The sequence below is a fragment of the Canis aureus genome, chromosome 24, assembly GCF_053574225.1.
Source record: "Canis aureus isolate CA01 chromosome 24, VMU_Caureus_v.1.0, whole genome shotgun sequence".
Classification (NCBI taxonomy): domain Eukaryota; kingdom Metazoa; phylum Chordata; class Mammalia; order Carnivora; family Canidae; genus Canis; species Canis aureus.
Window position 1 is genome coordinate 17,719,307 of NC_135634.1, and position 22,230 is coordinate 17,741,536.

The window sequence follows — 22,230 nt, forward strand, 5'->3', positions numbered from 1 at the left end:
ATATTTTATCTTTGTGGAAAAACACAGCTGTATTTGGTCTCTTGCCTACCTCTCTCTTTCATCTTCTTTGCCACACTATTCCGTGAACACATCAGGCATACCTTGGACCACATACACGCACATACACCAATCTCATGGTCTTTGATCTTCACCTCTTGCTTCAGATGCTCTTTTTTTTTTTAAATAATAAATTTATTTTTTATTGGTGTTCAATTTGCCAACATACAGAATAACACCAAGTGCTCATCCCGTCAAGTGCCCCCCTCAGTGCCTGTCACCCATTCACCCCCACCCCCCGCCCTCCTCCCCTTCCACGACCCCTCGTTCGTTTCCCAGAGTCTTTATGTTCTGTCTCCCTTTCGCTTCAGATGCTCTTCCTCCAGAGAGCCCCATAGCTCACTAACTGCACCTCATTTGGTCTCTTTAATATTACCTCTTTAGAAAGACCTCCCCTGAGTATCCTATCTAAAAACTACTCCTTATGATTTTCTTATCCTGCTTGTTATTTCTTTGTGGCGCTTCCCATTATCTCACCTTATTTTCTGCATGTATTCATTGTCATTTCCCCCACTCTGGAATGAAAGTTCTGTAAGTTAGGATCATTCACTGTTTTATCTTCATGCCTGAAAGAGTGATAAGTAGACAAGTAAGTAAGTATTTATTAGTGAATGATTTAAAAATGTGGAGATTGTTAGACCTAAACATGAAAGCTACTCTTTAATAATTATTCTAGAAGTAGCTGAGTTGGAGAATCCTACTGAAAAAAAGTCTTAAATTGCAATTTCTTTTTCTTTTAGGAAAATATTGACTCTGGAGAGATGGGAGAAAAATTGTCCCTTCGTAAACAGCGCTTCATGCAGTTTTCTTCACTAGAACATGAAGGAGAATATTATATGACACCACGAGACTTCCTCTTTTCAGTGATGTTTGAGCAAGTGGAACGTAAGTTGTTTTTGGATTTTTTTTAAGTTTTTTTTTTTTTAATCAAACTTTAAGGCTAAAAACCTTCTATTTTTCAGAATTGGTAACAGCTCTTTTTCATTTCAAGTATAATTCTTTGTACCATGCATTTGCTTATTATTTAGACTTTATATTCTTCATGAAAGAAGTGTAGTTGAACTTTTTATGTATTTAAGAAATAGTTATTTTGTTTTGTTCGTAGGTTTTTCTAAAGAACCAAAAGAAAAACAAGTAAGTTTTTAATGTCACTAAATATGTTAACAGAATAATTAAATTATCTAGCATATTAGTTTTTGGTAGTATTGATGTTTTAAATTGGGCAAAGAATGAAACCAGATTAAAGCAGTTGGGGAGAACCCCAAAAAAATACAATAAGAAGCAAAATCCAGAAGCTATAATTATGTAATTTTATTTCATAAACCATCAACTTTTAGTTTTTCCACATGATGTTAGAAATTCTTAGTTTAATCACCTAACCTAATCCCTTTTACTTTGCAGAGAATAAATATGGCCCTGTCCTCTGTGCCTTTATTATAAAGGTGTTCTCTGGAAGCTTCTTGACTTCCTGACACCTCTCAGGGGTGCTGGAAGTACTACCCTGGAGGTAGCTATAGGTGGGACAGGTGATATGGGCTAGGCCAAAGTATGCAATAACAAGTATAAATTGAGTTGAAAAAGACTACAAAGACTTTGGGGAACCATTATCAATATAAAACATCAATACTACCAAAAACTAATATGCTAGATAAATTAATTATTCTGTTAACGTATTTAGTGACAATGAATATAGGTCCCTTTTACTTTGCAAAGAATAAATATGGCCCTATCCTCTGTGCCTTTATTATAAAAGTGTTCTCTGAAAACTTCTTGACTTCCTGACACCTATCGGGGGTGCTGGAAGTACTACCCTGTAGGTAGCTGTAGGTGGGACAGGTGATAGGGGCTAGGCCAAAGTAAGAAATAACAAGTATAAATTGAGTTGAAAAAGACTACAAAGACTTGGGGAACCATTATCAATATTGAGAGATGACTTCAATAAAAAACTTGTGAAGACCCCACCATGAGAGTCCCGTGTACTTTTGTGAATTTTACCTAGAGGAGTCCCACCAGGTTCTCACAGTGACTATCTAAGAAAAATCTTCCCTCGGGAAGAGGAGAAAAGTAATCATTTTGAAAATACTTCCAGAGCATTCTGTTCTCCTTAGTGAAGGGCTACACAGACAGGGAACTTTTACCAAAGTTTAAGCAACCTAGGGGAATGGAAATATCCAACTCTGGCCCCCTCTAGCTTTCCTGTTTCACTTATGGAGGAAAACAAAAAACCTAAAGCACTAGTGAATATCACAGCTCAGGGACACTGGCTCGCTAACAGACCAACACCTAATCATAAGGTTATAAGCTCCTCGCCTCCCCGCACACGTCACCACACGTCACAAAGGCTCCTGTCTAAGGAGAATACCACAGAAGAACTGCACCCTCAGACCTTATATATGAAGGAGTCTCTAAGGAAATGAAAACAACAGAAAAAACAAAAACAAGGACAACAGAAGAAGTGTTTAAAAGCCTCTCACACATACAACTGTAGCAGAAATTAAACTCATCCTAGTTTTATCCATATAAAATAGAACCTCACACTTAAGATCTATCTCTAAGTAATATTTACCTAATAAATCCTGTCTGATTCTCAGGAAACTCAGTTGACATGTTAACAGGCAAAAGACAGTCTGAAGAGACAAAGCAAGCATCAGAACCAGATAAAAATATAGCAGAGATTTTGGAATTAGCAGACCAGAATTTAAAATAACCATGGTTTTTTTTTTTTTTTTTTTTTTTTTTTTTTTTTTAAAGATTTTATTTATTTATTCGTGATAGTTACACAGAGAGAGACAGAGAGGCAGATACACAGGCAGAGGGAGAAGCAGGCTCCATGCAGGGAGCCCGACATGGGATTCGATCCCAGGCCTCCAGGATCGTGCCCCGAGCCAAAGGCAGGCGCCAAACCGCTGCGCCACCCAGGGATCCCTAAAATAACCATGGTTAATATAACTAAGTGCTCTAATAGAAAAAAGTACACAACATGTAATAACAGATAGGCAAGGTAAGCAGAGGTGGGGAAACCCTTAGAATCAAAAGGAAATGTAGAAATAATAAACACTATAATAGAAATGAAGAATGCCTTTGATGGGCTCATCAGAATAATGCTCTGGGCCAAGGAAATAATCATTGAGCTTGAAGACATGTTAATTAAGACTCCCCAAACTGAAAAAAAGAAAGACTGGGGAAAAAAAAAAAAAAAAAACAACATCCAAAAAGTGTGGGACAATTCAAAAATTTTAACATGAATGTAATAGCAATACCAGAAGAGGAAAGAACAGGAGAAATATTCAGAGTAATTAATGCTGAGAAATTTCCAAAATTATTAGTAAACACTAAGCTACAAATTCAAGAAGTTCACAGAATCCTAAGCAGGATAATTTTTTTTTTTTAAATCCTATACTTAGGCATATCATTCAAACTATGGAAAATCAAAGACAGAAAGAAAATCTTAATAGAAGTTGGGGAGAAAACCTTTACCTAAAGGGAAACAAGGTTAAGAATTATACTTCTTTTCCAAAACCATGCAAGCAAGAAGAGAGTAGAGTAAAATAGAATTTTGGGATAGGGGGAGAAGCTAAGATGGCGGAGTAGTAGGGGGACCCTGGAACACAGCTAAATCAACATCAAGTCATTTTGAACAACTAGGAAATCAATCTGAGGATTAAGAAAACAATTTGCACAATTGGGGCAAGAACGTGACAGACGTGAGGTTCAGAGACATGAATTGGGAGAGCGAAAAGTCATGGCACTACAGAACAGTGGAAACCCTTCTCACAGAGCAGAGTCAGGGATGGAGGGAGAGAGTGGTGTGGAGGGCGGGCCAACCGCCAGGCACAGATGGGTTGAAGGCAGGGTTCTGATAGCCTGGGACACAGAAGAGGAGATCATTCACTTTTCTGTGAGGGCCTTGGGACAGCGGCAGCCATAAGTTCCTTTCCTCAGGTTGAGAAGGCAGGTTGACCCCATCTGCCCCCACTGCACCCCCACTCCTAATAGCAGCACAATTAGACTTCAGACAGAAACACAACCCCTAGAGTCACTTAAACCAAACCCCACCCCCCTGCAGTGGCCAGGGAGGGGAGGTGGTGGAATCTTTACAAGGGTAGGTCTACTTGTGAGGCAGTGCAGCAGGCCTCTCCCTCAGAAGACCAACAGAGGCCCCCTGCTTGCGTCAAGACTACTGATTGTAGACTGCTCCAAAGGATCCGTTTCAGTTCAGCTCCCCCTACTCCTTCCTCCCTTCCTCCCTCCTTTCCTTCCTTTATCCCTCCCTTCCTCTCTTTCTTCCTTCCTCCCTTCCTCTCTCTCTCTCTCTTTCCTTATTCACATATTTTTTTTAATATATATTTTTCCCCTGCCATCAGGCTTATAGTTCTTTTGTTCATTTGTTGGCTTGTTTCTTTTTGTAGTTTTTTGGATCAGGCTTTTTTTTCCCCTCTTGCCTTCTTTTTCTTTTCCTTTGGAATCAGGCATATACTTTCTTGTTTGTTTATTTGCTTGCTTGTTCCTTTTCTTCTCTTTTCTTGGATTGGGCTTTTTTTTTTTTCTTTCTTATCAGGCCTATCCTAAACAAACCCAAGCATAATGGCTTAAAGGTCCAAACACTCATCACTACAAGCATGGAGGAACTCAGCAGAGGACCGGCCTGTGGGAAAGAGCAGCCAAAACACAACAGCAGAATGTACACAGCATACACCAGAAATACTTCCTGAAGCACCAGGCCCTGGACAATGTACTCCATATCATAGGAGTACCAGAAGAAAGGAGGGGAAAAGCGGGCAGAAGGTCTGTTTGAACAAATTATAGCTGAGAACCTACCTAACCTGGGGAAGGGAACAGGCATTCAAGTCCGAGGCACAGAGAACTCTCCTCAAAGTCAATAAAAACAGGTCAACACCAAGACATGTGATAGTGAAACTTGCAAAATACAGAGATAAAGAGAGAATTCTGAAATCAGCTAGGAACAAAGGTCCGAACTTACAAAGGTAGACACATAAGATTAACAGCAAACTGTCCACAGAGATCTGGAGGCCAGAGGGAGTGGCATGATATATTCAGTGTGCTGAATGGGAAAAATATGCAGCCAGGAATACTCTATCCAGCAAGGCTGTCATTCAGGATGAAAGGAGAGATAAAGAGTTTTCAAGGCAAGCAAAAACTAAAGGAGTCTGTGAACACCGAACCAGCTCTACAAGAAATACTAAAGGGGACCCTTGAGCGGAAAAGAGAGACCAAAAGGAACAGAGACAGTCTACAGGAACACCGACTTTACAGGTAATATAGCACTCAATTCATATTCATCAGTAATCACTCTGAATTTAAATGAACTAAATGCTCCAATCAAAAGACGTAGAGTATCAGAATGGACAAAATTTTCAAAGAAAAATCCACCAGCCTAGAGTTCTGTATCCAGTGACGTTATCCTTCAAAAGTAAAGAAGTAAAGAATTTCTCAAACAAAAACTGAGGGAATTTGTCACCAGTGGACCTGCTCTAAAGAAATGTTATGTTCTTCTGAAAGAAGGAAAGTGATATAGATCAAAAACTCAGGTCTACATGAAGAAAATAAGAGAGTTAGAAATGGAATAGATGAAGATACAAGAAAATCATTTCTTTTTCTTAACAGATCTGACAGTTTATTCAAATAACAATAGCAGCAACATAGTGGATGATTGATTATAGCTTATAGATAAGTGAAATGAATGACAGCAGTGTTCGAAGGAATGAGATTAAGAAATTTAGGATACTCTGCTATAAGGCACCTGTACTACCATGAAGCAGTATAGTGTTACTTGAAAGTAGACTTAGTTTGGTTATAAATGTATATTGCAAACCTTGCGGAAACCAATAAAAAATATTTAAAGAAACATAATTGGCATGCTATGAGAGAAGAGAATCAAATTGTACTAAATGCTCAGTTAAAATCAGAGAAGGCAGAAAAAGACAAAAAAGGAAAGGTAACAAAAGCAAGAACAATGAATAGAAAACAGTTGCAAATATGGTAGATAGTAATCCCAACTATATCAAAAATCACTTTAGATATGAAAGATCTAAATACACCAATTAAAAGACAGGTAGTAAAAATTTTTCAAAGATAATTTTAAAAATCTGTTTCCTTGTGTTAGAGAAACATTTCTTAAATAAGACACAAAAAGTAGAGGCATCTGGGTGGCTCAGTCAGTTAAGCATCTACCTTTTGGCTCAGGTCGTGATCCCACATCTGGCTCTCTGCTCAGCAGGAGCAGGTCCACTGCTCGGGTAGACCCTCAGGTCCCTCTCCCTCTGTGCCGCCCTCATGCACACATGTGTGCTCTCTCTCACTCTCAAATAAATATTTTAATAAATAAATAATTGTTTAGAAGACACAAATAGCATTAACATAAATGATTGACAAATTCAACTATATTAAAATTAGAACTTCTGTTTATCAGCTCTATTTGCCTTAGAGAAATTGAAAAGACAAGCCACAAACTGGTAACATTTATGTATAATATATATGACTGACAATTAATACTCAGAATATATACAGATCAATAAGAAAAAGACAATCCAATCAAAAAATGGAAGAAATAAATAGCATTCACAGAAGAGAAAACATACAAGAACAATAAACATACATTTACCTTTATTAGTGACAACAGTAAGATACAAATTTTTACAGTGTAGGTTGGCAGCAGTTAATTCTGTTAACAAAGGTAGTAGAGGATCTAGATCAATATAGACTTTCATACCCCAGTGGGTATAAGTACCAATTGAAACAGCTACTTTAGAAAACACTTTGGCACTGTCTTATAAAGTTAAACATTTGCATAACTTTTGATCTAGAAATCCCATTCCTCTGTGTATGCATACTGTACAACCCAATTGGAATACTTGCCCATGTACATACAGTGGGATATATGTATAAGAATATTTTATAGCAGCAGTATTAGAAAAAAAAAAAAAAAAAACAAGAAACAACCCAGACATCCCTCATTTGGAGAATGGATAAATTGTCCCATATTTGTACAATGGTATCTTATTTAGTACTAAAAGTGAACAAACTGAAAAGATAAACTCCTATCACATCAGCATGAGGAGCTCCATGGACCTGCATCCCACTGACACTGATTGAATATTTTAAAATATCATTTAAAATCTCAGGAAACATTCCTAAGGTCATACAGCAAATGAAGAACCATATATTCAAGAAAATCTGCTAAAATAGGATAAAAAGTGAGAATCTGTGCTGTTTGAACTAAGACTAATCCCTTCCTCATTCCAGGGGTGAAGCCAAAATTCCCTTCCAGACTAGTGCAGCCAAGAACACAGGGTTCTCTCTATCCCCAATTCCCAGTCAGAAGGTTACGTCCCAGGGGAGCAGGACACTAGCATTTCTCATCCTGCCTTCAGTTACTTGCAGAGGCTGATTTCTGTGCAAGTGCAATTGAAAGGTGGGAGCTTTCTTCTTGTCCCCCAAACCTCACTCATAGAATGGAGGCTCTGCATGGGCTCCATGCCACTGAGAATATTGGAATCTTGATGTCTCTTCTCCCGGCTCGTAAGGCTTTGCTTCCACTCTGAGATCAGAGATTACTACCACCCACCTCTTACAATAGGGGTGTCACTGAGAGCCCTACTCCCAGCTCCAGAGCCCTGGCTAAGAGATTTTGCCTGGGGAAAGAAAGAGGTGGCAAAAAAAAAAGCTTCTGATATCTCTGCAAAGAAACTGACATTGTTTTAAACAGCATAGAGAAGCTCAAGCCCAAGGGTGCTTTGAAAAACAAGTGGAGGTTGTGGTGAAAGGTAATTGGGAGATTATTGATAGTTTCAATGAAGATAGCTGGCTTTAACTGTAAGCTGTCTAGTTTGCGAAAGAGAATGAATGAAAGATAGCTGGAAAGAGCACTAGAGGGTTCATAACAAATATTAAACACTGATCATGGGAACTATTCCTTCAGGGATCCCAATTTTGATTTTATTATTGTCCAGAGCAGTGCCTATGTCCCAAGCATTCTTGGAAACAGTAAAGCAGTCAGCTGAGGATGGAGTTTAACATCTTGATATGGTCAGGAAAAGAGACCAGGAGAACTGCCAAAAGTATTACCATCCCAGTGATTGTGGGCATACCTAAAGTTGTGCCTCCCTGAGAAGTGGAGGCCTAACGTACCTAGAAAACAAAAAGTAAAATGCTAGATACAAATTCAGCTATATCAGTACCACTGTCAAATGTGAATGTATGACTCAGTACAATCAAAAGGCAAAGTTGTCAGACTACATTTATTTTTTTTAGGTTTTTATTTTAATTCCAGTTCGTTAACAGTGTTATATTAGTTTCAGATGTACAATATAATGATTAAACAATTCTATACATTTCTCAGTGCTTATCATACAAGTGCCCTCCTTAATCCCTATCACCTATTTAACTCATCCCCTCACACCTCTCCCCTCTCATAACTATCAGTTTATTCTCTGAAATTAAGAATCTGTTTCTTGATTTGTCTCTCATTCTTTTGTTCCCCTTTGCTCATTTGTTTCTTAAATTCCACATACGAGTGAAATCAAATGGTATTTTGTTTTTCTTTGACTTATTTCATTTAGCGTTATACTTCTAGCTCCATCCATATCATTACAAATGGCAATATTTTATTTTTTTTTCTATGGCTGAATAATATTCTTTGTGTGTGTGTGTATACGTGTACCATCTTCTTTATCCATTCAGCAGTTGATGGACACCTGGGCTTCTTCCATATCTTGGCTATTGTCAGTAATGCTGCTATAAACATAGGGGTGCATGTATCCCCTTGAATTAGTGTTTTTATATTCTTTGGGTAAATACTCAGTAGTGTAATTGATGGATCATACGGTAGTTCTATTTTTAACTTTTTGTAGAACCTCCATACTATTTTCCACAGTGGCTGCACTAGTTTGTGTTCCCACTAGCAGTGCAAGAGGGTTCCTTTTTCTCAACCTCCTCACCAATACTTGTTTTTTGTGTTTGAGATTTTAGCCATTCTGACAGATTTTAGCCATTCTTATAGGTATGAGATGATATCTCATTGTAGCTTTGATTTGCATTTCCCTCATGATAAGTGGTGATGAACATCTTTTCATGTGGTCACACTAGCTTTAAAAACAAGATCCAACTATTTGCTGTTTGCTGTTAACAGGAGATAGTTTAGATGCAAAAACAAACAAAAAAAGTGAAAGTAAAAAAATGGGAAAAGGTATACAAACAACTGCCACAAGAAATCTGGAGTGGCCCCTCAGTATTTTATTCCTTTTGATACTATTGCAAATGGAATTTTCTTAATTTCCTTTTTGGATTATTCATTGCTAGTGTATAGAAATACAAGATTTTTGTGTGTTGATTATTTTATCCTGTTACTTTGATGAATTCATTTATTCTAACGGTGTTTAGTGATTTTCTTAAGATTTTCTACATACAAGATCATGTCTATTGTTAGAAATAATTATACTTCTCCTTTTCTAAATGGATGCCCTTTATTCTTTTTTCTTGCCTAATTGCTCTGTTGAGAACTTATAGACACTTGTTGAACTGATTGGTGTAAACAGCTGGTCATCCTTTCCTTCTTCCTAATCTTACTCTTAAGACTTTACCATTGAGTATATAGTTCTCTCTCATTTTACAAATATGCCCTTTATAGAAGATCCCTTCTTTTCCTAGAACATTAGGAAATTGAGTGTTTTTATAATGAAAAGATGTTGGATTTTGTCAGGTGCTTCTCAGACTCATTGAAATGATCATGTGGGGATTTTTCCTTTGATTCTATTAAGTGATGTAATACATGGATTGGTTTTCGTATCTTAAATATGAAGGAATCCCTTGCATTCCAGGAATAAATCTCCTTTGGCCATGGTATATAATCCTTTTAACATGCTATTGAATTCTGTTTGCTAGTATTTTGTTGAGAATTTTTACACCGATATTAGCAAGAGGTATTGGCCTATGGTTTTCTTCTAATGTCTTTACTTTTGGCATCAGGGTAATAGTGGTCTCTTAGGGTGAGTTTAGACTTGTTTCCTTCTCTTCAATTTTTGGAAGAGTATGAAGAGTATTGGTGTTAATTCTTAATTTAAAATGATAGAATTCACTAGTGAGGCCATCAGGTCCTGGGCTTTTGTTTGTTGGACACTTCTTTATCACTGATTTAATCTCCATGTTTGAGTATATTCATATTTTCTATTTTTCTGGGTTCATTTTGCTCATTTATTTCATTATTTCTAGTTATTCACCCATTTCATCCAGGTTATCCAATTTTTTGGCATATTAATTATAGTATTCTCTCAATTCTTTTTATTTCTGTAAAATCGGTAGTAATGTCCCCATTTTCATTTCTGATTTTAGTAATTTAACTTAAGCTTTTATTCTTTTATTATAACCAAACTAGGTTAAAGTTTATATTTTGTTGATCTCTTCAAAGAACTAATTTTTGGTTTTGTTGATTTTCTTTACTGTTATTCTGTTGTTTTGTTTATCGCCACTTAAATCTTTATTATTTTCTCCCTGTGCCAGCTTACAGTTTGGTTTGCACTTTTCTCTAGCTTCTTAATGTGTACAATTGATTTGAGATCTTCTTCTTTGTTAATGTACACATTTATAGCAGTAAATTTCCCTGTAGGCAATGTTTTTACTGTATCCAATAAGTTTTAATATGTTGTGATTTTATTCCCATTATTCTGAAGGTATTCTGTAATTTCCCTTGTGATTGCTTCTTTGACCCATCAGTTATTTGAAGAGTGTGTTGTTTAATGTCCATAATATTTGTGAGTCTTTTAGTTTTCCTTCTGCTGCTTATTTCTAGTTTCATCCCACTGTTATTTTATGTGATTTCAACTTTTAAATGTATAAAGACTTGATTTTTAAACTAGCTTATGGTCTATTCTGGAGTATTTCATGTGTATATGAAAAGTATGTATAAACTGATATTCTTAAGTGTTCTATTTATCTGTTAGGTCTAATTGGTATATAGTGTTATTCTGGTTTTCTAGTTCCTTTATTACTCTTCTTGGTGGTGGCTCTGTTCATTGTTTTGTTTTGTTTTTTTTAAATACATCTTTTTTTTATTTTTTTATTCATAGAGATGCAGAGAGAGAGAGAGAGGCAGAGACACAGGCAGAGGGAGAAGCAGGCTCCATGTAGAGAGCCTGATGTGGGACTCGATCCAGGGTCTCCAGATCATGCCCGGGGCTTTAGGCGGCACTAAACCGCTGCGCCACCGGGGCTGCCCTGTTCATTGTTAAAAGTAGAATATTGAAGTTTCTTATTGTAGAACTGCCTTTTCCCCTTCAATTCTGTCGATTTAAGCAGGTTCTTAAAAAGTGTATAAAGAGTAAGAGTGCATATTTTTCTTATTTATATTTGTTTTTAAATAAAATACAGACTGCTGTAGTACAAATTCTAATAGTACACTCTTGGCTTTTGGCATTATTAGTTTTTATATTTTGTTTTTGTTCTTGCAATTTTCTAATTCCTCTGCAAAATATAATATTGGTCTAAAAAAGAAAATTTTAAATGCTTCTTAAGTGTACATTTAAAAGGTAAATGAAGCAAAAGAAGCAATTGATTTTTAAAATAAGACTGTTGACCAGAAACGAGAATGCAGTGTCATATGAGTCAGAAAATGTTTGGTCAGTAGTATGGATGTTCCAGAAAGGTCTGGTAGAATGATAACTGGAAACAGGTTATTGAATTTGGTCACTAGCATGAGTCATTAGGACCTTAGGTAGATCAGTTTCATGAGAGTAGTGGGCAGTAAAAGAGAGAATTAGAAGGAATGAAAAAAGCAAGTATAGATTACTTTTTCTAAGAATTTTGATTCTAAAGGATACAGAACGAAGAAGATGATATTATAGGAGGAAACAAAGGATAATGGAAGAATTCTTTAGAAATATTTTGCAGCCAATCAACTCTTGGTTATCAGAAATGTCAATGCTGTCTATGTCTTATACTATAATTTGTGCTCATTTGTTTGTGCGCTTCAAATAGAAGTTGTAAAAATTGATCATCATCCTCAAAATATTAAAGTATACCTGTAAATAATATGTATTAGTGTTTGTTTTCTTTTCACCTGATTCAGTGTTTTCTCTTCACCTAATTCAGTGGTTCACTTCTTTGATTTTCATTAAACATTTGTATTTTCTTCTTCATCAAACTATTACTCTTGTGCTTAATATCATCAGAGAATTTCCTCCCTTTTTCAGTTGAATCTAGTTTTTGCTTTACCTTATTTTAGCCACAGACCTATACTATTCTTCTAATCAAATTTAAAGTTTATGTGGCTTTTTTTCTTTGTTTCATTGTTGTTTTTATGCAACCATTGGTTTAACCAATTTGGGCTCTTATAACTTTTGCACTTTTATTGTTCATTGGAATGCAATTAAACTCTATCAGAAGGCATTTAGCTAAATCAAGAATTCAGTAATTTGCAGGCCAAATAATATATCCTTTATGCATATGATGTACTTCATCTTCATTTTTCATCATGGATAAGAATAATAATAATCTTGGTTGCATTCCTATGGATCATGGTGAACAGCAAAACAAGGAAAACTAGAGCCAACCCAATGACCCATGGTCTTCATGTATAAATAGAAAGAAACAAAGCAGTCTGAGATTTATTAGATCCTAAACTCATTTTTGCCTGGTTTGTACCTTTCAGAACTTTTTGCAAATAATATACTTTGCTAATGTTCTTTCAAGTGGATGCTGGATGCTTCTTCATTTTTTCCTGGGTTTGGGGGAGATCAGTGTCATCCTTAATTCCCCATTGTGTACTCTAAATACTATAAAAAGCATGCTCCTTTAAGAACTAGGTTATGTGATTGAAACATCATTTTCTCTTATTTAAGTTCTTTTACATTGAAATCTCTTTAGCCTTACAGTTCTTTGGTTCTCAATTCCAGTGACCTGTATTCTTATCATTCACATCCCATGTCCATTTCCTGGAATTGCTCCAATTTAGAAATTGCAAATTACAGAAACCACTCTCTAGCAACAATGTATCAATTATCCTTCCATCTTACCCACTTCCTAATACCCAATACACCTATTCTTGGCCTCAGAAAAGCTTCTAATCTCAATTTTTCTATTATTCCCAAGCTCTCAGCTCTTCTGGATTTTCTTCCTTTTCTGTAGCTACATGGTTTGTCATTTTGTCACTCACTAATAGTTGCTTTCAAATATCTTTATCCTTTTTAAAGGATAAACCTTGCCTGCCAAGAACTATTGGGAGAAAATCACATTATTGTGCAGTTTGGAGCCACTAAATTCATGTTCTTCAACTTCACTTAGATTCTCTAAAGCACTTACACATCCGTCATTAGCTTTCTCCTAGTGGTGTGCTCCTCACCCTAAGACTAATTCCACCACCATCTCCTCTAGTTTTGTCATTCTTTTTATCTCTACTGCCTCCTCCTCTGAAATTTACAGGTGGTCTTATGTCTTTACTATCTTGAAAAAATCCCTAACATGATCTTACTTCTCTCTGGCTGTTCTCTCCTCAGCCAGATTTCAGCCATCTATGCTCCTTCCTTTATAGCCCACTTACTCCCTCGTACACCACAACCTGGCTGCTTCTCTCACCTCTCTACTGAATATTATCTTTAAGATTACCAGTGACCAAATTGCCAAGACCAATGGCTGCTTTTTCTGCCTACTTCTTAATTGATCTTTTAACAGCATTTACTCTCTCCTTGAAACTTCATTCTCCCCAAGACACATTCCCTAGTTTGTTGGGGTTTTTTTTTTTTTTTTTTGCTAACAAATATATTCATTACTTTTCAGTTGCTTTTATGATTCCTCGTCTTCCTGTCAACTCTTAAATGCCCATGTGCTCTTAAGCTCTACTCACCTTATAATCCCTGAATGATTTTATTATCACTTGTGACTGTTACTTCAGACATTTTTGTCTTTAGCCTAAAACTCTTAGCTGTCCATTAGAAACTTGTGTTACCCCACAGACATCGAAAACTCAACATGTCTGAAATGAATTCATCATCTTTCTTAAGTCTTTTCCTGTATCTTTGTGATGGCACAACTCTCATCACATCCCTAAGTCACTCCATCTTTTGGGAGTTTTCATAAACCTCTCCATCTGCCTCATCTTTTATATCCAGTTCATCACCAAGACCTGCTTGTTCTGCCTCCTTAATTTCTCTTTTATTTGTCTTTCTCTATTTTTATTTCTTTTGCTTTATTTTAGGCTCTCAGCACTTCTCTCTGGATTATTGCAACAACCCCCTTTCCTTCAGTCTAGACATCTTTTTCCCATACCAACAATTGTTCCTTTTACTCTCCTACTTAAAATTACTTAGCATTTCCCATAACTTTTAGCTTAACACTCGGAGCACTTGTTGCACTGACTTTTACCTCCTCTGTATTATGCCCTTTGCTTCATTCATACAGAGCAACTTAAGAACCAACTCTTTTGTAATAAGGCTATGTATGTAACAAAGCAGTAATACATCCTTGCCATGAGAAGTACACTTCATTTGGAGAAATGTTATTAAAAATAGTCAAATTTATAAAACTAAAAGGCAGCCTATGAAATGGGAGAAGATACTGCAAAGATATTATCAGATAAAGGGCTAGTATCCAAAATCTATTAAGAATTTATCAAACTTAACACCCCAAAAAACAAAAGATCCGGTTCAAGAAATGGGCAGAAGACATGAACAGACATTTCTTCAAAGACATTCAACTGGCCAACAGACAAATGAAAAAATGTTTAACATCACTCGGCATCATGCAAATACAAATCAAAACCACAATGAGATACCACCTCACACTGGTTAGAATGGCTAAAATTAACAACTCAGGGAAATAGATGTTGGCAAGGATGCAGAGAAAGGAGAACCCTCTTACACTGCTAGTGGGAATGCAACCTGGTACAGCTACTCTGGAAAACAGTATGGACATTCTTCAAAAAGTTAAAAATAATGTTACGTTAAAGTATTTTATAAAGTATAAACTTATCTGTCCACCACTATCACCTCCCTAACCTGAACACTTGTTATTCTCTTAGCTCACTCCATTCTAGCCACATGGGCACCTTGCTTTTCCTCAAACAATAAACATGCTCCCACCCTACAGCCTTTGCACTGGATGTCCCCTTTGCCTGAAACACATTGTCCAGATATCTTTTGGCTAATCCTTCCGTTTGCCCTAATTGCCTACTCAGGGAAGAAATGTAATCTCACACCACACACACACACCTATCCATTCATTCTGCTGCCCTTTTAATCCCTTTTACCTTGTTCAGGTTTTTCTCCTAGCACTTATGACAATCTAATATATACTATATCTGATTTACTTAATTTTCTAAGTTTATTGTTTATTATCTGTGCTCCACCCCCAGAATGCTTGTTCCATGACAACAGGGATTTTTGTCTCTTGTGCTCAGTGTCATAGACCAAATGTTCAGAAAAGTACTTGACACACAGTGGGTATTCATTAACAAGTTTCTACTAGAGTTCCAAGAAGAGTAAGCAGTTACACAAGTAAGGAGGTGAACTGAACCAAAAGTATAAATTTAAGACTTTTCAGCGAATTTGTGCTATTTAAAGTTAAGATACTTGATGAGATTGTAAAAGTGAGTTTAGATAGAAAAGATAAGCAGTAAAAATGAGCTCTGAGGTATTCTGGCATTTAGAGTTGGAGAGATGAGAGAGAAAGCAGTAAAAGAAACTGAGTAGGGGCAGTTAATGAAGAAAACCAGTAAAGTAGAGTATTGCAAAGTGCAGGAAAGTATTTCCAGGAGGAAGGAATAATCAACCATGAAAAATGTCAGTAACAAGTCAAGTAAGACAAGGAGTAAAAATTGACTATTGGAGGTGGTGTGGAGCAGATGGCAAAGTAGGAAGATACTGAGTTCACCTCTTCCCATAAACAGACCAAGCCTGCAACTACATGTAGAGCAACTTACTCTGAGAATAACCTGAAATTAGCACAATAGGTATTCCATGAAATTAGCTACAGACATGAAGAAAAAGCCAAATCTAAATGAGTGGGACATGATGAGGTACAGAACCAGATCCCCAGCAGAGAAAACTACAAGCCAAAAGGATATCAAAGGCACAGAGGTTTACCCTGCAGAAAGAGGGGGTCAGGCCCAACGTTGGGCACCCCCACCCTGCAGATCACACCCCATGATATCTGGCTTTGAAAATCAGTAGAGCTTAACTGCCTGAGGAATCTTCAGTTTTTTGGAATAGTTTGAGTTTACCTTTTCAGAGAACCAGCTCTTATTTATATTGGTCTTTTCTTAAATTTCTATTTCGTTTGTCTGATCTTTATCATTCCTTTCCTGCTACTAATTCTCACCACTTTTATTCAACATGGTACTAGGAGTGCCAGCCATGGCCATCAGACCAAAAAAAAAGGAAATAAAAGGCATCCAATTGGAAAAGAAATAAAATTGTCCCTGTTTGCAGATGATAGGTTACTGTGTATAGAAACCATAAGGGCACCACCAAAAAGCTGTTAGAACTAATAAGTGAATTCATTAAAGTCACAAGATACAAAATTAATATTGTTGCATTCTATTGCCTAATTACAGACTAGCAGAAAGAGAAATCAAGAAAACAGTCTCATTTACAATTGCACCAAAAAGTATAAGATACCCAGGAATAAATTTAACCAAGGAGGTGAAAGACCTGTACTCTGAAAACTATAAGACATTGATGAAAGATATTTAAGATGACACAGATAAATGGGAAGGTATACCATGCTTGTGCATTAGAAAAATAAATATGGTTAAAATGTCCATACTTCCCAAAGCAATCTACAGATTCAGTGCAATCCCTATCAAAATTTCAGTAGCATTTTTTCACAGAACTAGAACAGATCTTAAAATTTGCAGGGAACCACAGAAGACCCATAATAAACAAAGACAGTCTTGAGAAAACAGCAGAGCTGGAGGTATCACACTCCAGATTTGAAACTATCCTCCAAAATCAGAGTGATCAAAACAGTATGGTATTGGCACAAAAACAGACACATAGATCAATGGAACAAAATAGAGCCCAGAAATAAACTCACATTTATATGGTCACAATCTACAACAAAGGAGACAACATTACAAAATGGGAGAAAAGACACTTTTTTTAATCAGTGGTGTTGGGAAATCTGGACAGCTACATGCAAAAGAATGAAACTGAACCATTGTCTTTTACCACATTAAAAATAAACTAAAATGGATTGAAGACCTAAATATGAGACCTGAAACCATAAAATTCCTAAAAGAAAACATAAGTGAAAAACTCTTGGACATCGATCTTAGTAATATTCTTTTGGATCTGCCTCCTCAGGTAAGGACCACAAAAGTAATAATAAATAGTTGGGACTACAGCAAATTGAAAAGCTTTTGCATAGCAAGGAAACTATCAATAAAATGAAGAGGCATCCTATTGAGTGGGAAAGATATTTGCAAATGATATATCTGATAAGGGGTTAATATCCAAAATATATGAAGAACTCCTACAACTCAACACCAAAAAAAACTAATCTGATTAAAACATGAGTAGAGGGCCTCAATAGACAGTTTTCCAAAGGAAACAAACACATGGCCAGTAGACACATGGCAAGATGCTGAACATCACTAATCACCAGAGAAATACAGATCAAAATCACAACGACATCACCTGTCAAAATGGGTAGTATCAAAAAGAAAAGAAATGTAAGTATTGGCAAGGATATGGCAAAAAAGGAACCCTTGTGCACTGTTGGTAAGAATGTAAATTGGTGCAACTACTGTGAAAACAGTATGGTGGTTCTTCAAAAAATTAAGATTAGAATTACTGTGTGATCCAGTAATTTCACTTCTGGGTATTTACCTAAAGAAAATGAAAACACACACACAAAAAAAAAAAAAAAAAAAGAAAATGAAAACACTGATTTGAAAAGGATCTGCACCCCTGTGTTCATTGCAGCCTCATTTATAATAGCCAAGATACGGAAGCAACTCAAATGTCCTTCAGTGGATAAATGGATTAAGATGCAGTGTGTTTGGAACAAATCTATGCTTATGAACATAGCATAATATATAAAGTTAACCAATCACTATGTTGTACACCCAAAACTAATGTTATGTATGTTCAACTATACTCATAAAAGAAGAAGGGAGAGAAAAGATATGATACATCTTTATACCACAATGGAATATTGCTCAGCCATTTAAAAAAATGAAGTCTTATTATTTACAGCAACATTGATGGACCTAAAGGTGGTCCACAGGGCAGCCCCGGTGGCTCAGCGGTTTAGTGCCACCTTCAGCCCAGGGCCTGATCCTGGAGACCCAGGTTCGCGTCCCGTGTCGGGCTCCCTGCATGGGGCCTGCTTCTCCCTCTGCCTAGGTCTTTGCCTCTCTCTCTCTCTCTCTCTCTCTCTCCCTCTTTCTCTCTAATAAACTCTTTTAAAAAAATAAATAAATAAATAAAAATAAAAACCAAAACAAACGAATAAACAAAATAGAAACACTCTGATAAATACAAAAAATGGACCTAAAGGGTCCCTATTAGGCTAAGTGAAATGTGGAATCTAAAAACCAAAACACATGAACAAACAAAATAGAAACACTCTGATAAATACAAAAAATGGAGTTGGTGGTTGCCAAAGGGGAGATGGGTTGTGGAATGGGTAAATAGCTGAGAGGGATTAAGAGGTACAAACTTCCAGTTCTCAAATAAATAGTTCAAGGCAATGTAAAGCACAGTGTAGGGAATATAGTCAGTAATATTGTAATAACTTTGTATGGTGACATATGGTAGCTACCTTGCCATAGTGAGCATTTTGTAATGTGTGTTAAATGTTGAATCGCTGTGTTGTACACATGACATTAACATAATAGTGTTTGCCAACTATACTTCAGTCAGAAAAACAAATAAGTAAATGAATGGATTGACCACTGGATTTGACAACATGAGGGTTTAGTGGTGATTTTCATAGGCACAGTTTTGGTGGAGTGGTATGAAGATGAAAGCCTATCTAAGGTAGTTTTTAGTGGACATGGGAAAAGAGAAAATGGGAAAAAACAAATATAGATACTGAGGGATTTGCTGTAAAAAGGAGAAAGTTGGAGCAGTAGATGGAAGTGGAAGTGAGTTCAAGGAAGAGTTTTTTTTAAGATGAGAAAAACAATTGTGTATGTATAGACAGATGAGAGAAAAACTTGACAGTGAAGAAAAGAAAGAGAAGAATTTCTAGGACCCAGCATTTCCACTCCTAGGTAGACCATACAAGAGAAGTAAAAACATACCTCCACACAAAAACTTGCACATGAATGTTCATAGCAACGTTATTCACAATAGCCAAAAAATAGAAATGACCTAAAGGTTCACCAACAGATGAATGGATCCAACAAAATATGGTAGATTTATACAATGAAATCTTACCCAGCTCTTTTAAAAAATGAAGTACTGATACATGCAATAACTTGCATGAACCTTAAGGACATAATGCTTGATGAAAGAAGCCAGTCACAAAAAGCCACATATTATATGAGTCCATTTATATGACATGTCCAGAAAACACAGATCTCTAGAGACAGAAAGGAGATTAGCAGTTGCCTAGGAGTGGGGAAGAAGGAGTGACGGCTAATGGATTTTTCATTCTTTTGGGGGTAGTAACATGTTCTGAAATTAGATTGTAGTGATGAGTGTACAATTCTGTGAATATACAAAAAACTATTGAACTATACAGCTTAAATGGATGGTTTTTATGGTTTATGAAATATAATAAAGCTATATAAAATGCATGTATAAAAAATACTAATCCTATACCCAATTGAAAATACTAGTTTTAGAATTACGATATTTTAGGAAAGATAAATGGAGACACTAAAATAATAAAAACATGACTATATGCTTTTCTAAAGCAGAGAACTCCTGTGGGTCTAAGCAGGTATGTAACCAAAATATTCATCTAGGGTAATTCTAATAGAAAAGTGAACTGATTTATAGGAGGTATCTTGTCTTTATATAATCAAAAATTTTAAAAGCACAGATTGATGATAGACTCATTTTCCAAAAAAGAATTGATGTGTTAGGCCTCCAAGGACTTTATGGCACTTTTTAGGCCTAAAAGGCCATATGGACATAGAGCCAGTTGCTATTATCATTTTTAATGGTGAAAGATTGACTGCCTCCAGGATCAAGAACTAGGCAAGGCTCTTCACTCTTACCACTGGTATTCAACAGTGTACTGGAAGTCCTAGCCAGTGCCAAAAGGCAAGAAAAAAAGAAATGAGACCTATAGATTTGAAAGGAAGAACTAAAGTGGTCTTTGGTCAGAGACATGATTACCTATGTAGAAAATCCCAAAGCATCTACAAATAATAAAACTACTAAAATAAGTGAGTTATCAGGGTCAGGATATAGCATCTCTACACAAAAGTCAGTTTTTCTTTATACTAGCAATCTTTGGATGTCATGCTAAGTTTCTTATACTTTCTCCTACATGTTCGAGCAAACTACCTTGATCACCTACTCAAAGAGAAAATAGAAGTCTTTAGGTAGCAATTACCTCAGCTTCCTGCCACCAAAACTACCACACACTCTTCCCTCCTCATCACAGTAGAAGTAACTGACAGGCCCCACTCTGTTCCTACAGTGCTCCAACTCTCCTTGTCTCAGAACTGCACATGCTGTTCCCAGAATGCTTTAAACCCCATTTCTCTGAGCGAATTCATGCATACCTTAAGATGTTCACTTCAGCATCTCTTGTTTGGAGATTTCCCTGTCTTCCCCTCCCCCTATTACTTACTTTCTAGCTGCTGTATTTACCCCTTTACATCAGGGTTTTTTGTTTTTTGTTTTTTTTTTAAGATTTTATTTATTTATTCATGAAAGACACAGAGAGAGGCAGAGGGAGAAGCAGGCTCCCTACAAGGAGCCTGATATGAGACTCGATCCCAGGACCCCGGGATCAGGACCTGAGTCCAAGGCAGATGCTCAACCACTGAGCCACCCAGGTGCCCCATACATCAGTTTTAAACTGTAATTAAATTATTTGTTGTGTGAATAAAGAGACCTATTGCTGTTATTATATACTACGTTACTATTTCTGCTGGAATATTTTTGTATTCTGTGTTCTGTGTAATGTTATTATTTCACAGTACTTGAGGTTGCAAAAAATAGTCACTTTTTTCCCCTTCAAAAATAATTTAAATATATTTGAAGAGCAGTTTAGCAAAGTTGACAAGTAGGCAAGTTTCAGACATTTTTGGAGGTCACTGTTTGTCTCCCTGTGGAAGAAATACCAACCAGAGGATATCTCTTGCTCTCATTATTTAAATATTCCAGTAGAAATGAGCAAACCACATACTTTGTTGAAGGAAAATAGCACCATTTAATTTGCCCTCCTTTTTTTCCCTCCAGTTATCACTTTTATTTAGTGATATTAGGAAGTTTGTTTTGCTAATATGTCATTTTCTCCCTTAGTTTTCATATTAGCTGTGATTGAATTCAAGCAAGTATTGGAGTAACTAGTTCTGTCATACTATTTTTAACATTGATGCCAAGTTGTTCCATATATTCATGCAAAAGACCTGAAATGATGGCAGTGTCTCTGCTGTCTAATTGTTATGTATCAAAGGCTGCTTACCTCCAGCAAAGTGAACTGGAATTAGATACCATTAATAATGTTTTTATAGTTACAATCATCAAATAACTTTATTTTGGCTAGCAGCAAAGATTTATTCGACCTGTAATAATACTTAATATGTATTAATGCAGTTTTACGTATTTTAAGTATTAAAATGGCTGTTTGTCTTTAACAAGATGTGCCTGTTCCTGATTTTTACTTTGGAAATCCTCTGTAAACAGTGAAAGCCACATGGCGGAATCTCTACAAAGAGATGGAGACCTTTAAAAACATTCTACTTCCTGAGCCAGAATTCCATTGTAGTGCTTCATAGATCTTCAAGATCTGTGCTTCCCCCTGCCAAGAAAAGCCACAATGTATTTGCCATTCTTCAAGCTCATGTAATAAAACATTACAGCCTCAACTCTAGCTCTACCTTTTTGCTGTTTTTCCCCCATTCTGTTATTTCCATATATGAGTACGTGAATATATATGAGAAAGGTATGCATATAAAAAGACTGGGTTTTTTTATATATTTCCAAAGAAAGGAAAGCAAGAATTTTCCCCTCCCTCCAAGAAAAAACCAGACAGACA

General features: G+C 36.3%; 1 protein-coding gene across 3 annotated transcripts in view; it reads left to right on the plus strand.

Annotated features, from left to right (window-relative positions):
• Nucleotides 1-22,230, plus strand: part of MICU2 (mitochondrial calcium uptake 2) — a 126,908-nt gene that overhangs the window by 33,189 nt on the left and 71,489 nt on the right. For all 3 annotated transcript variants that reach the window (XM_077868405.1, XM_077868406.1, XM_077868404.1), the window contains exon 2: nucleotides 798-942. In XM_077868405.1, coding sequence (XP_077724531.1) covers nucleotides 798-942 — 145 coding nt within the window. The remainder of the gene's footprint in view (nucleotides 1-797; nucleotides 943-22,230) is intronic.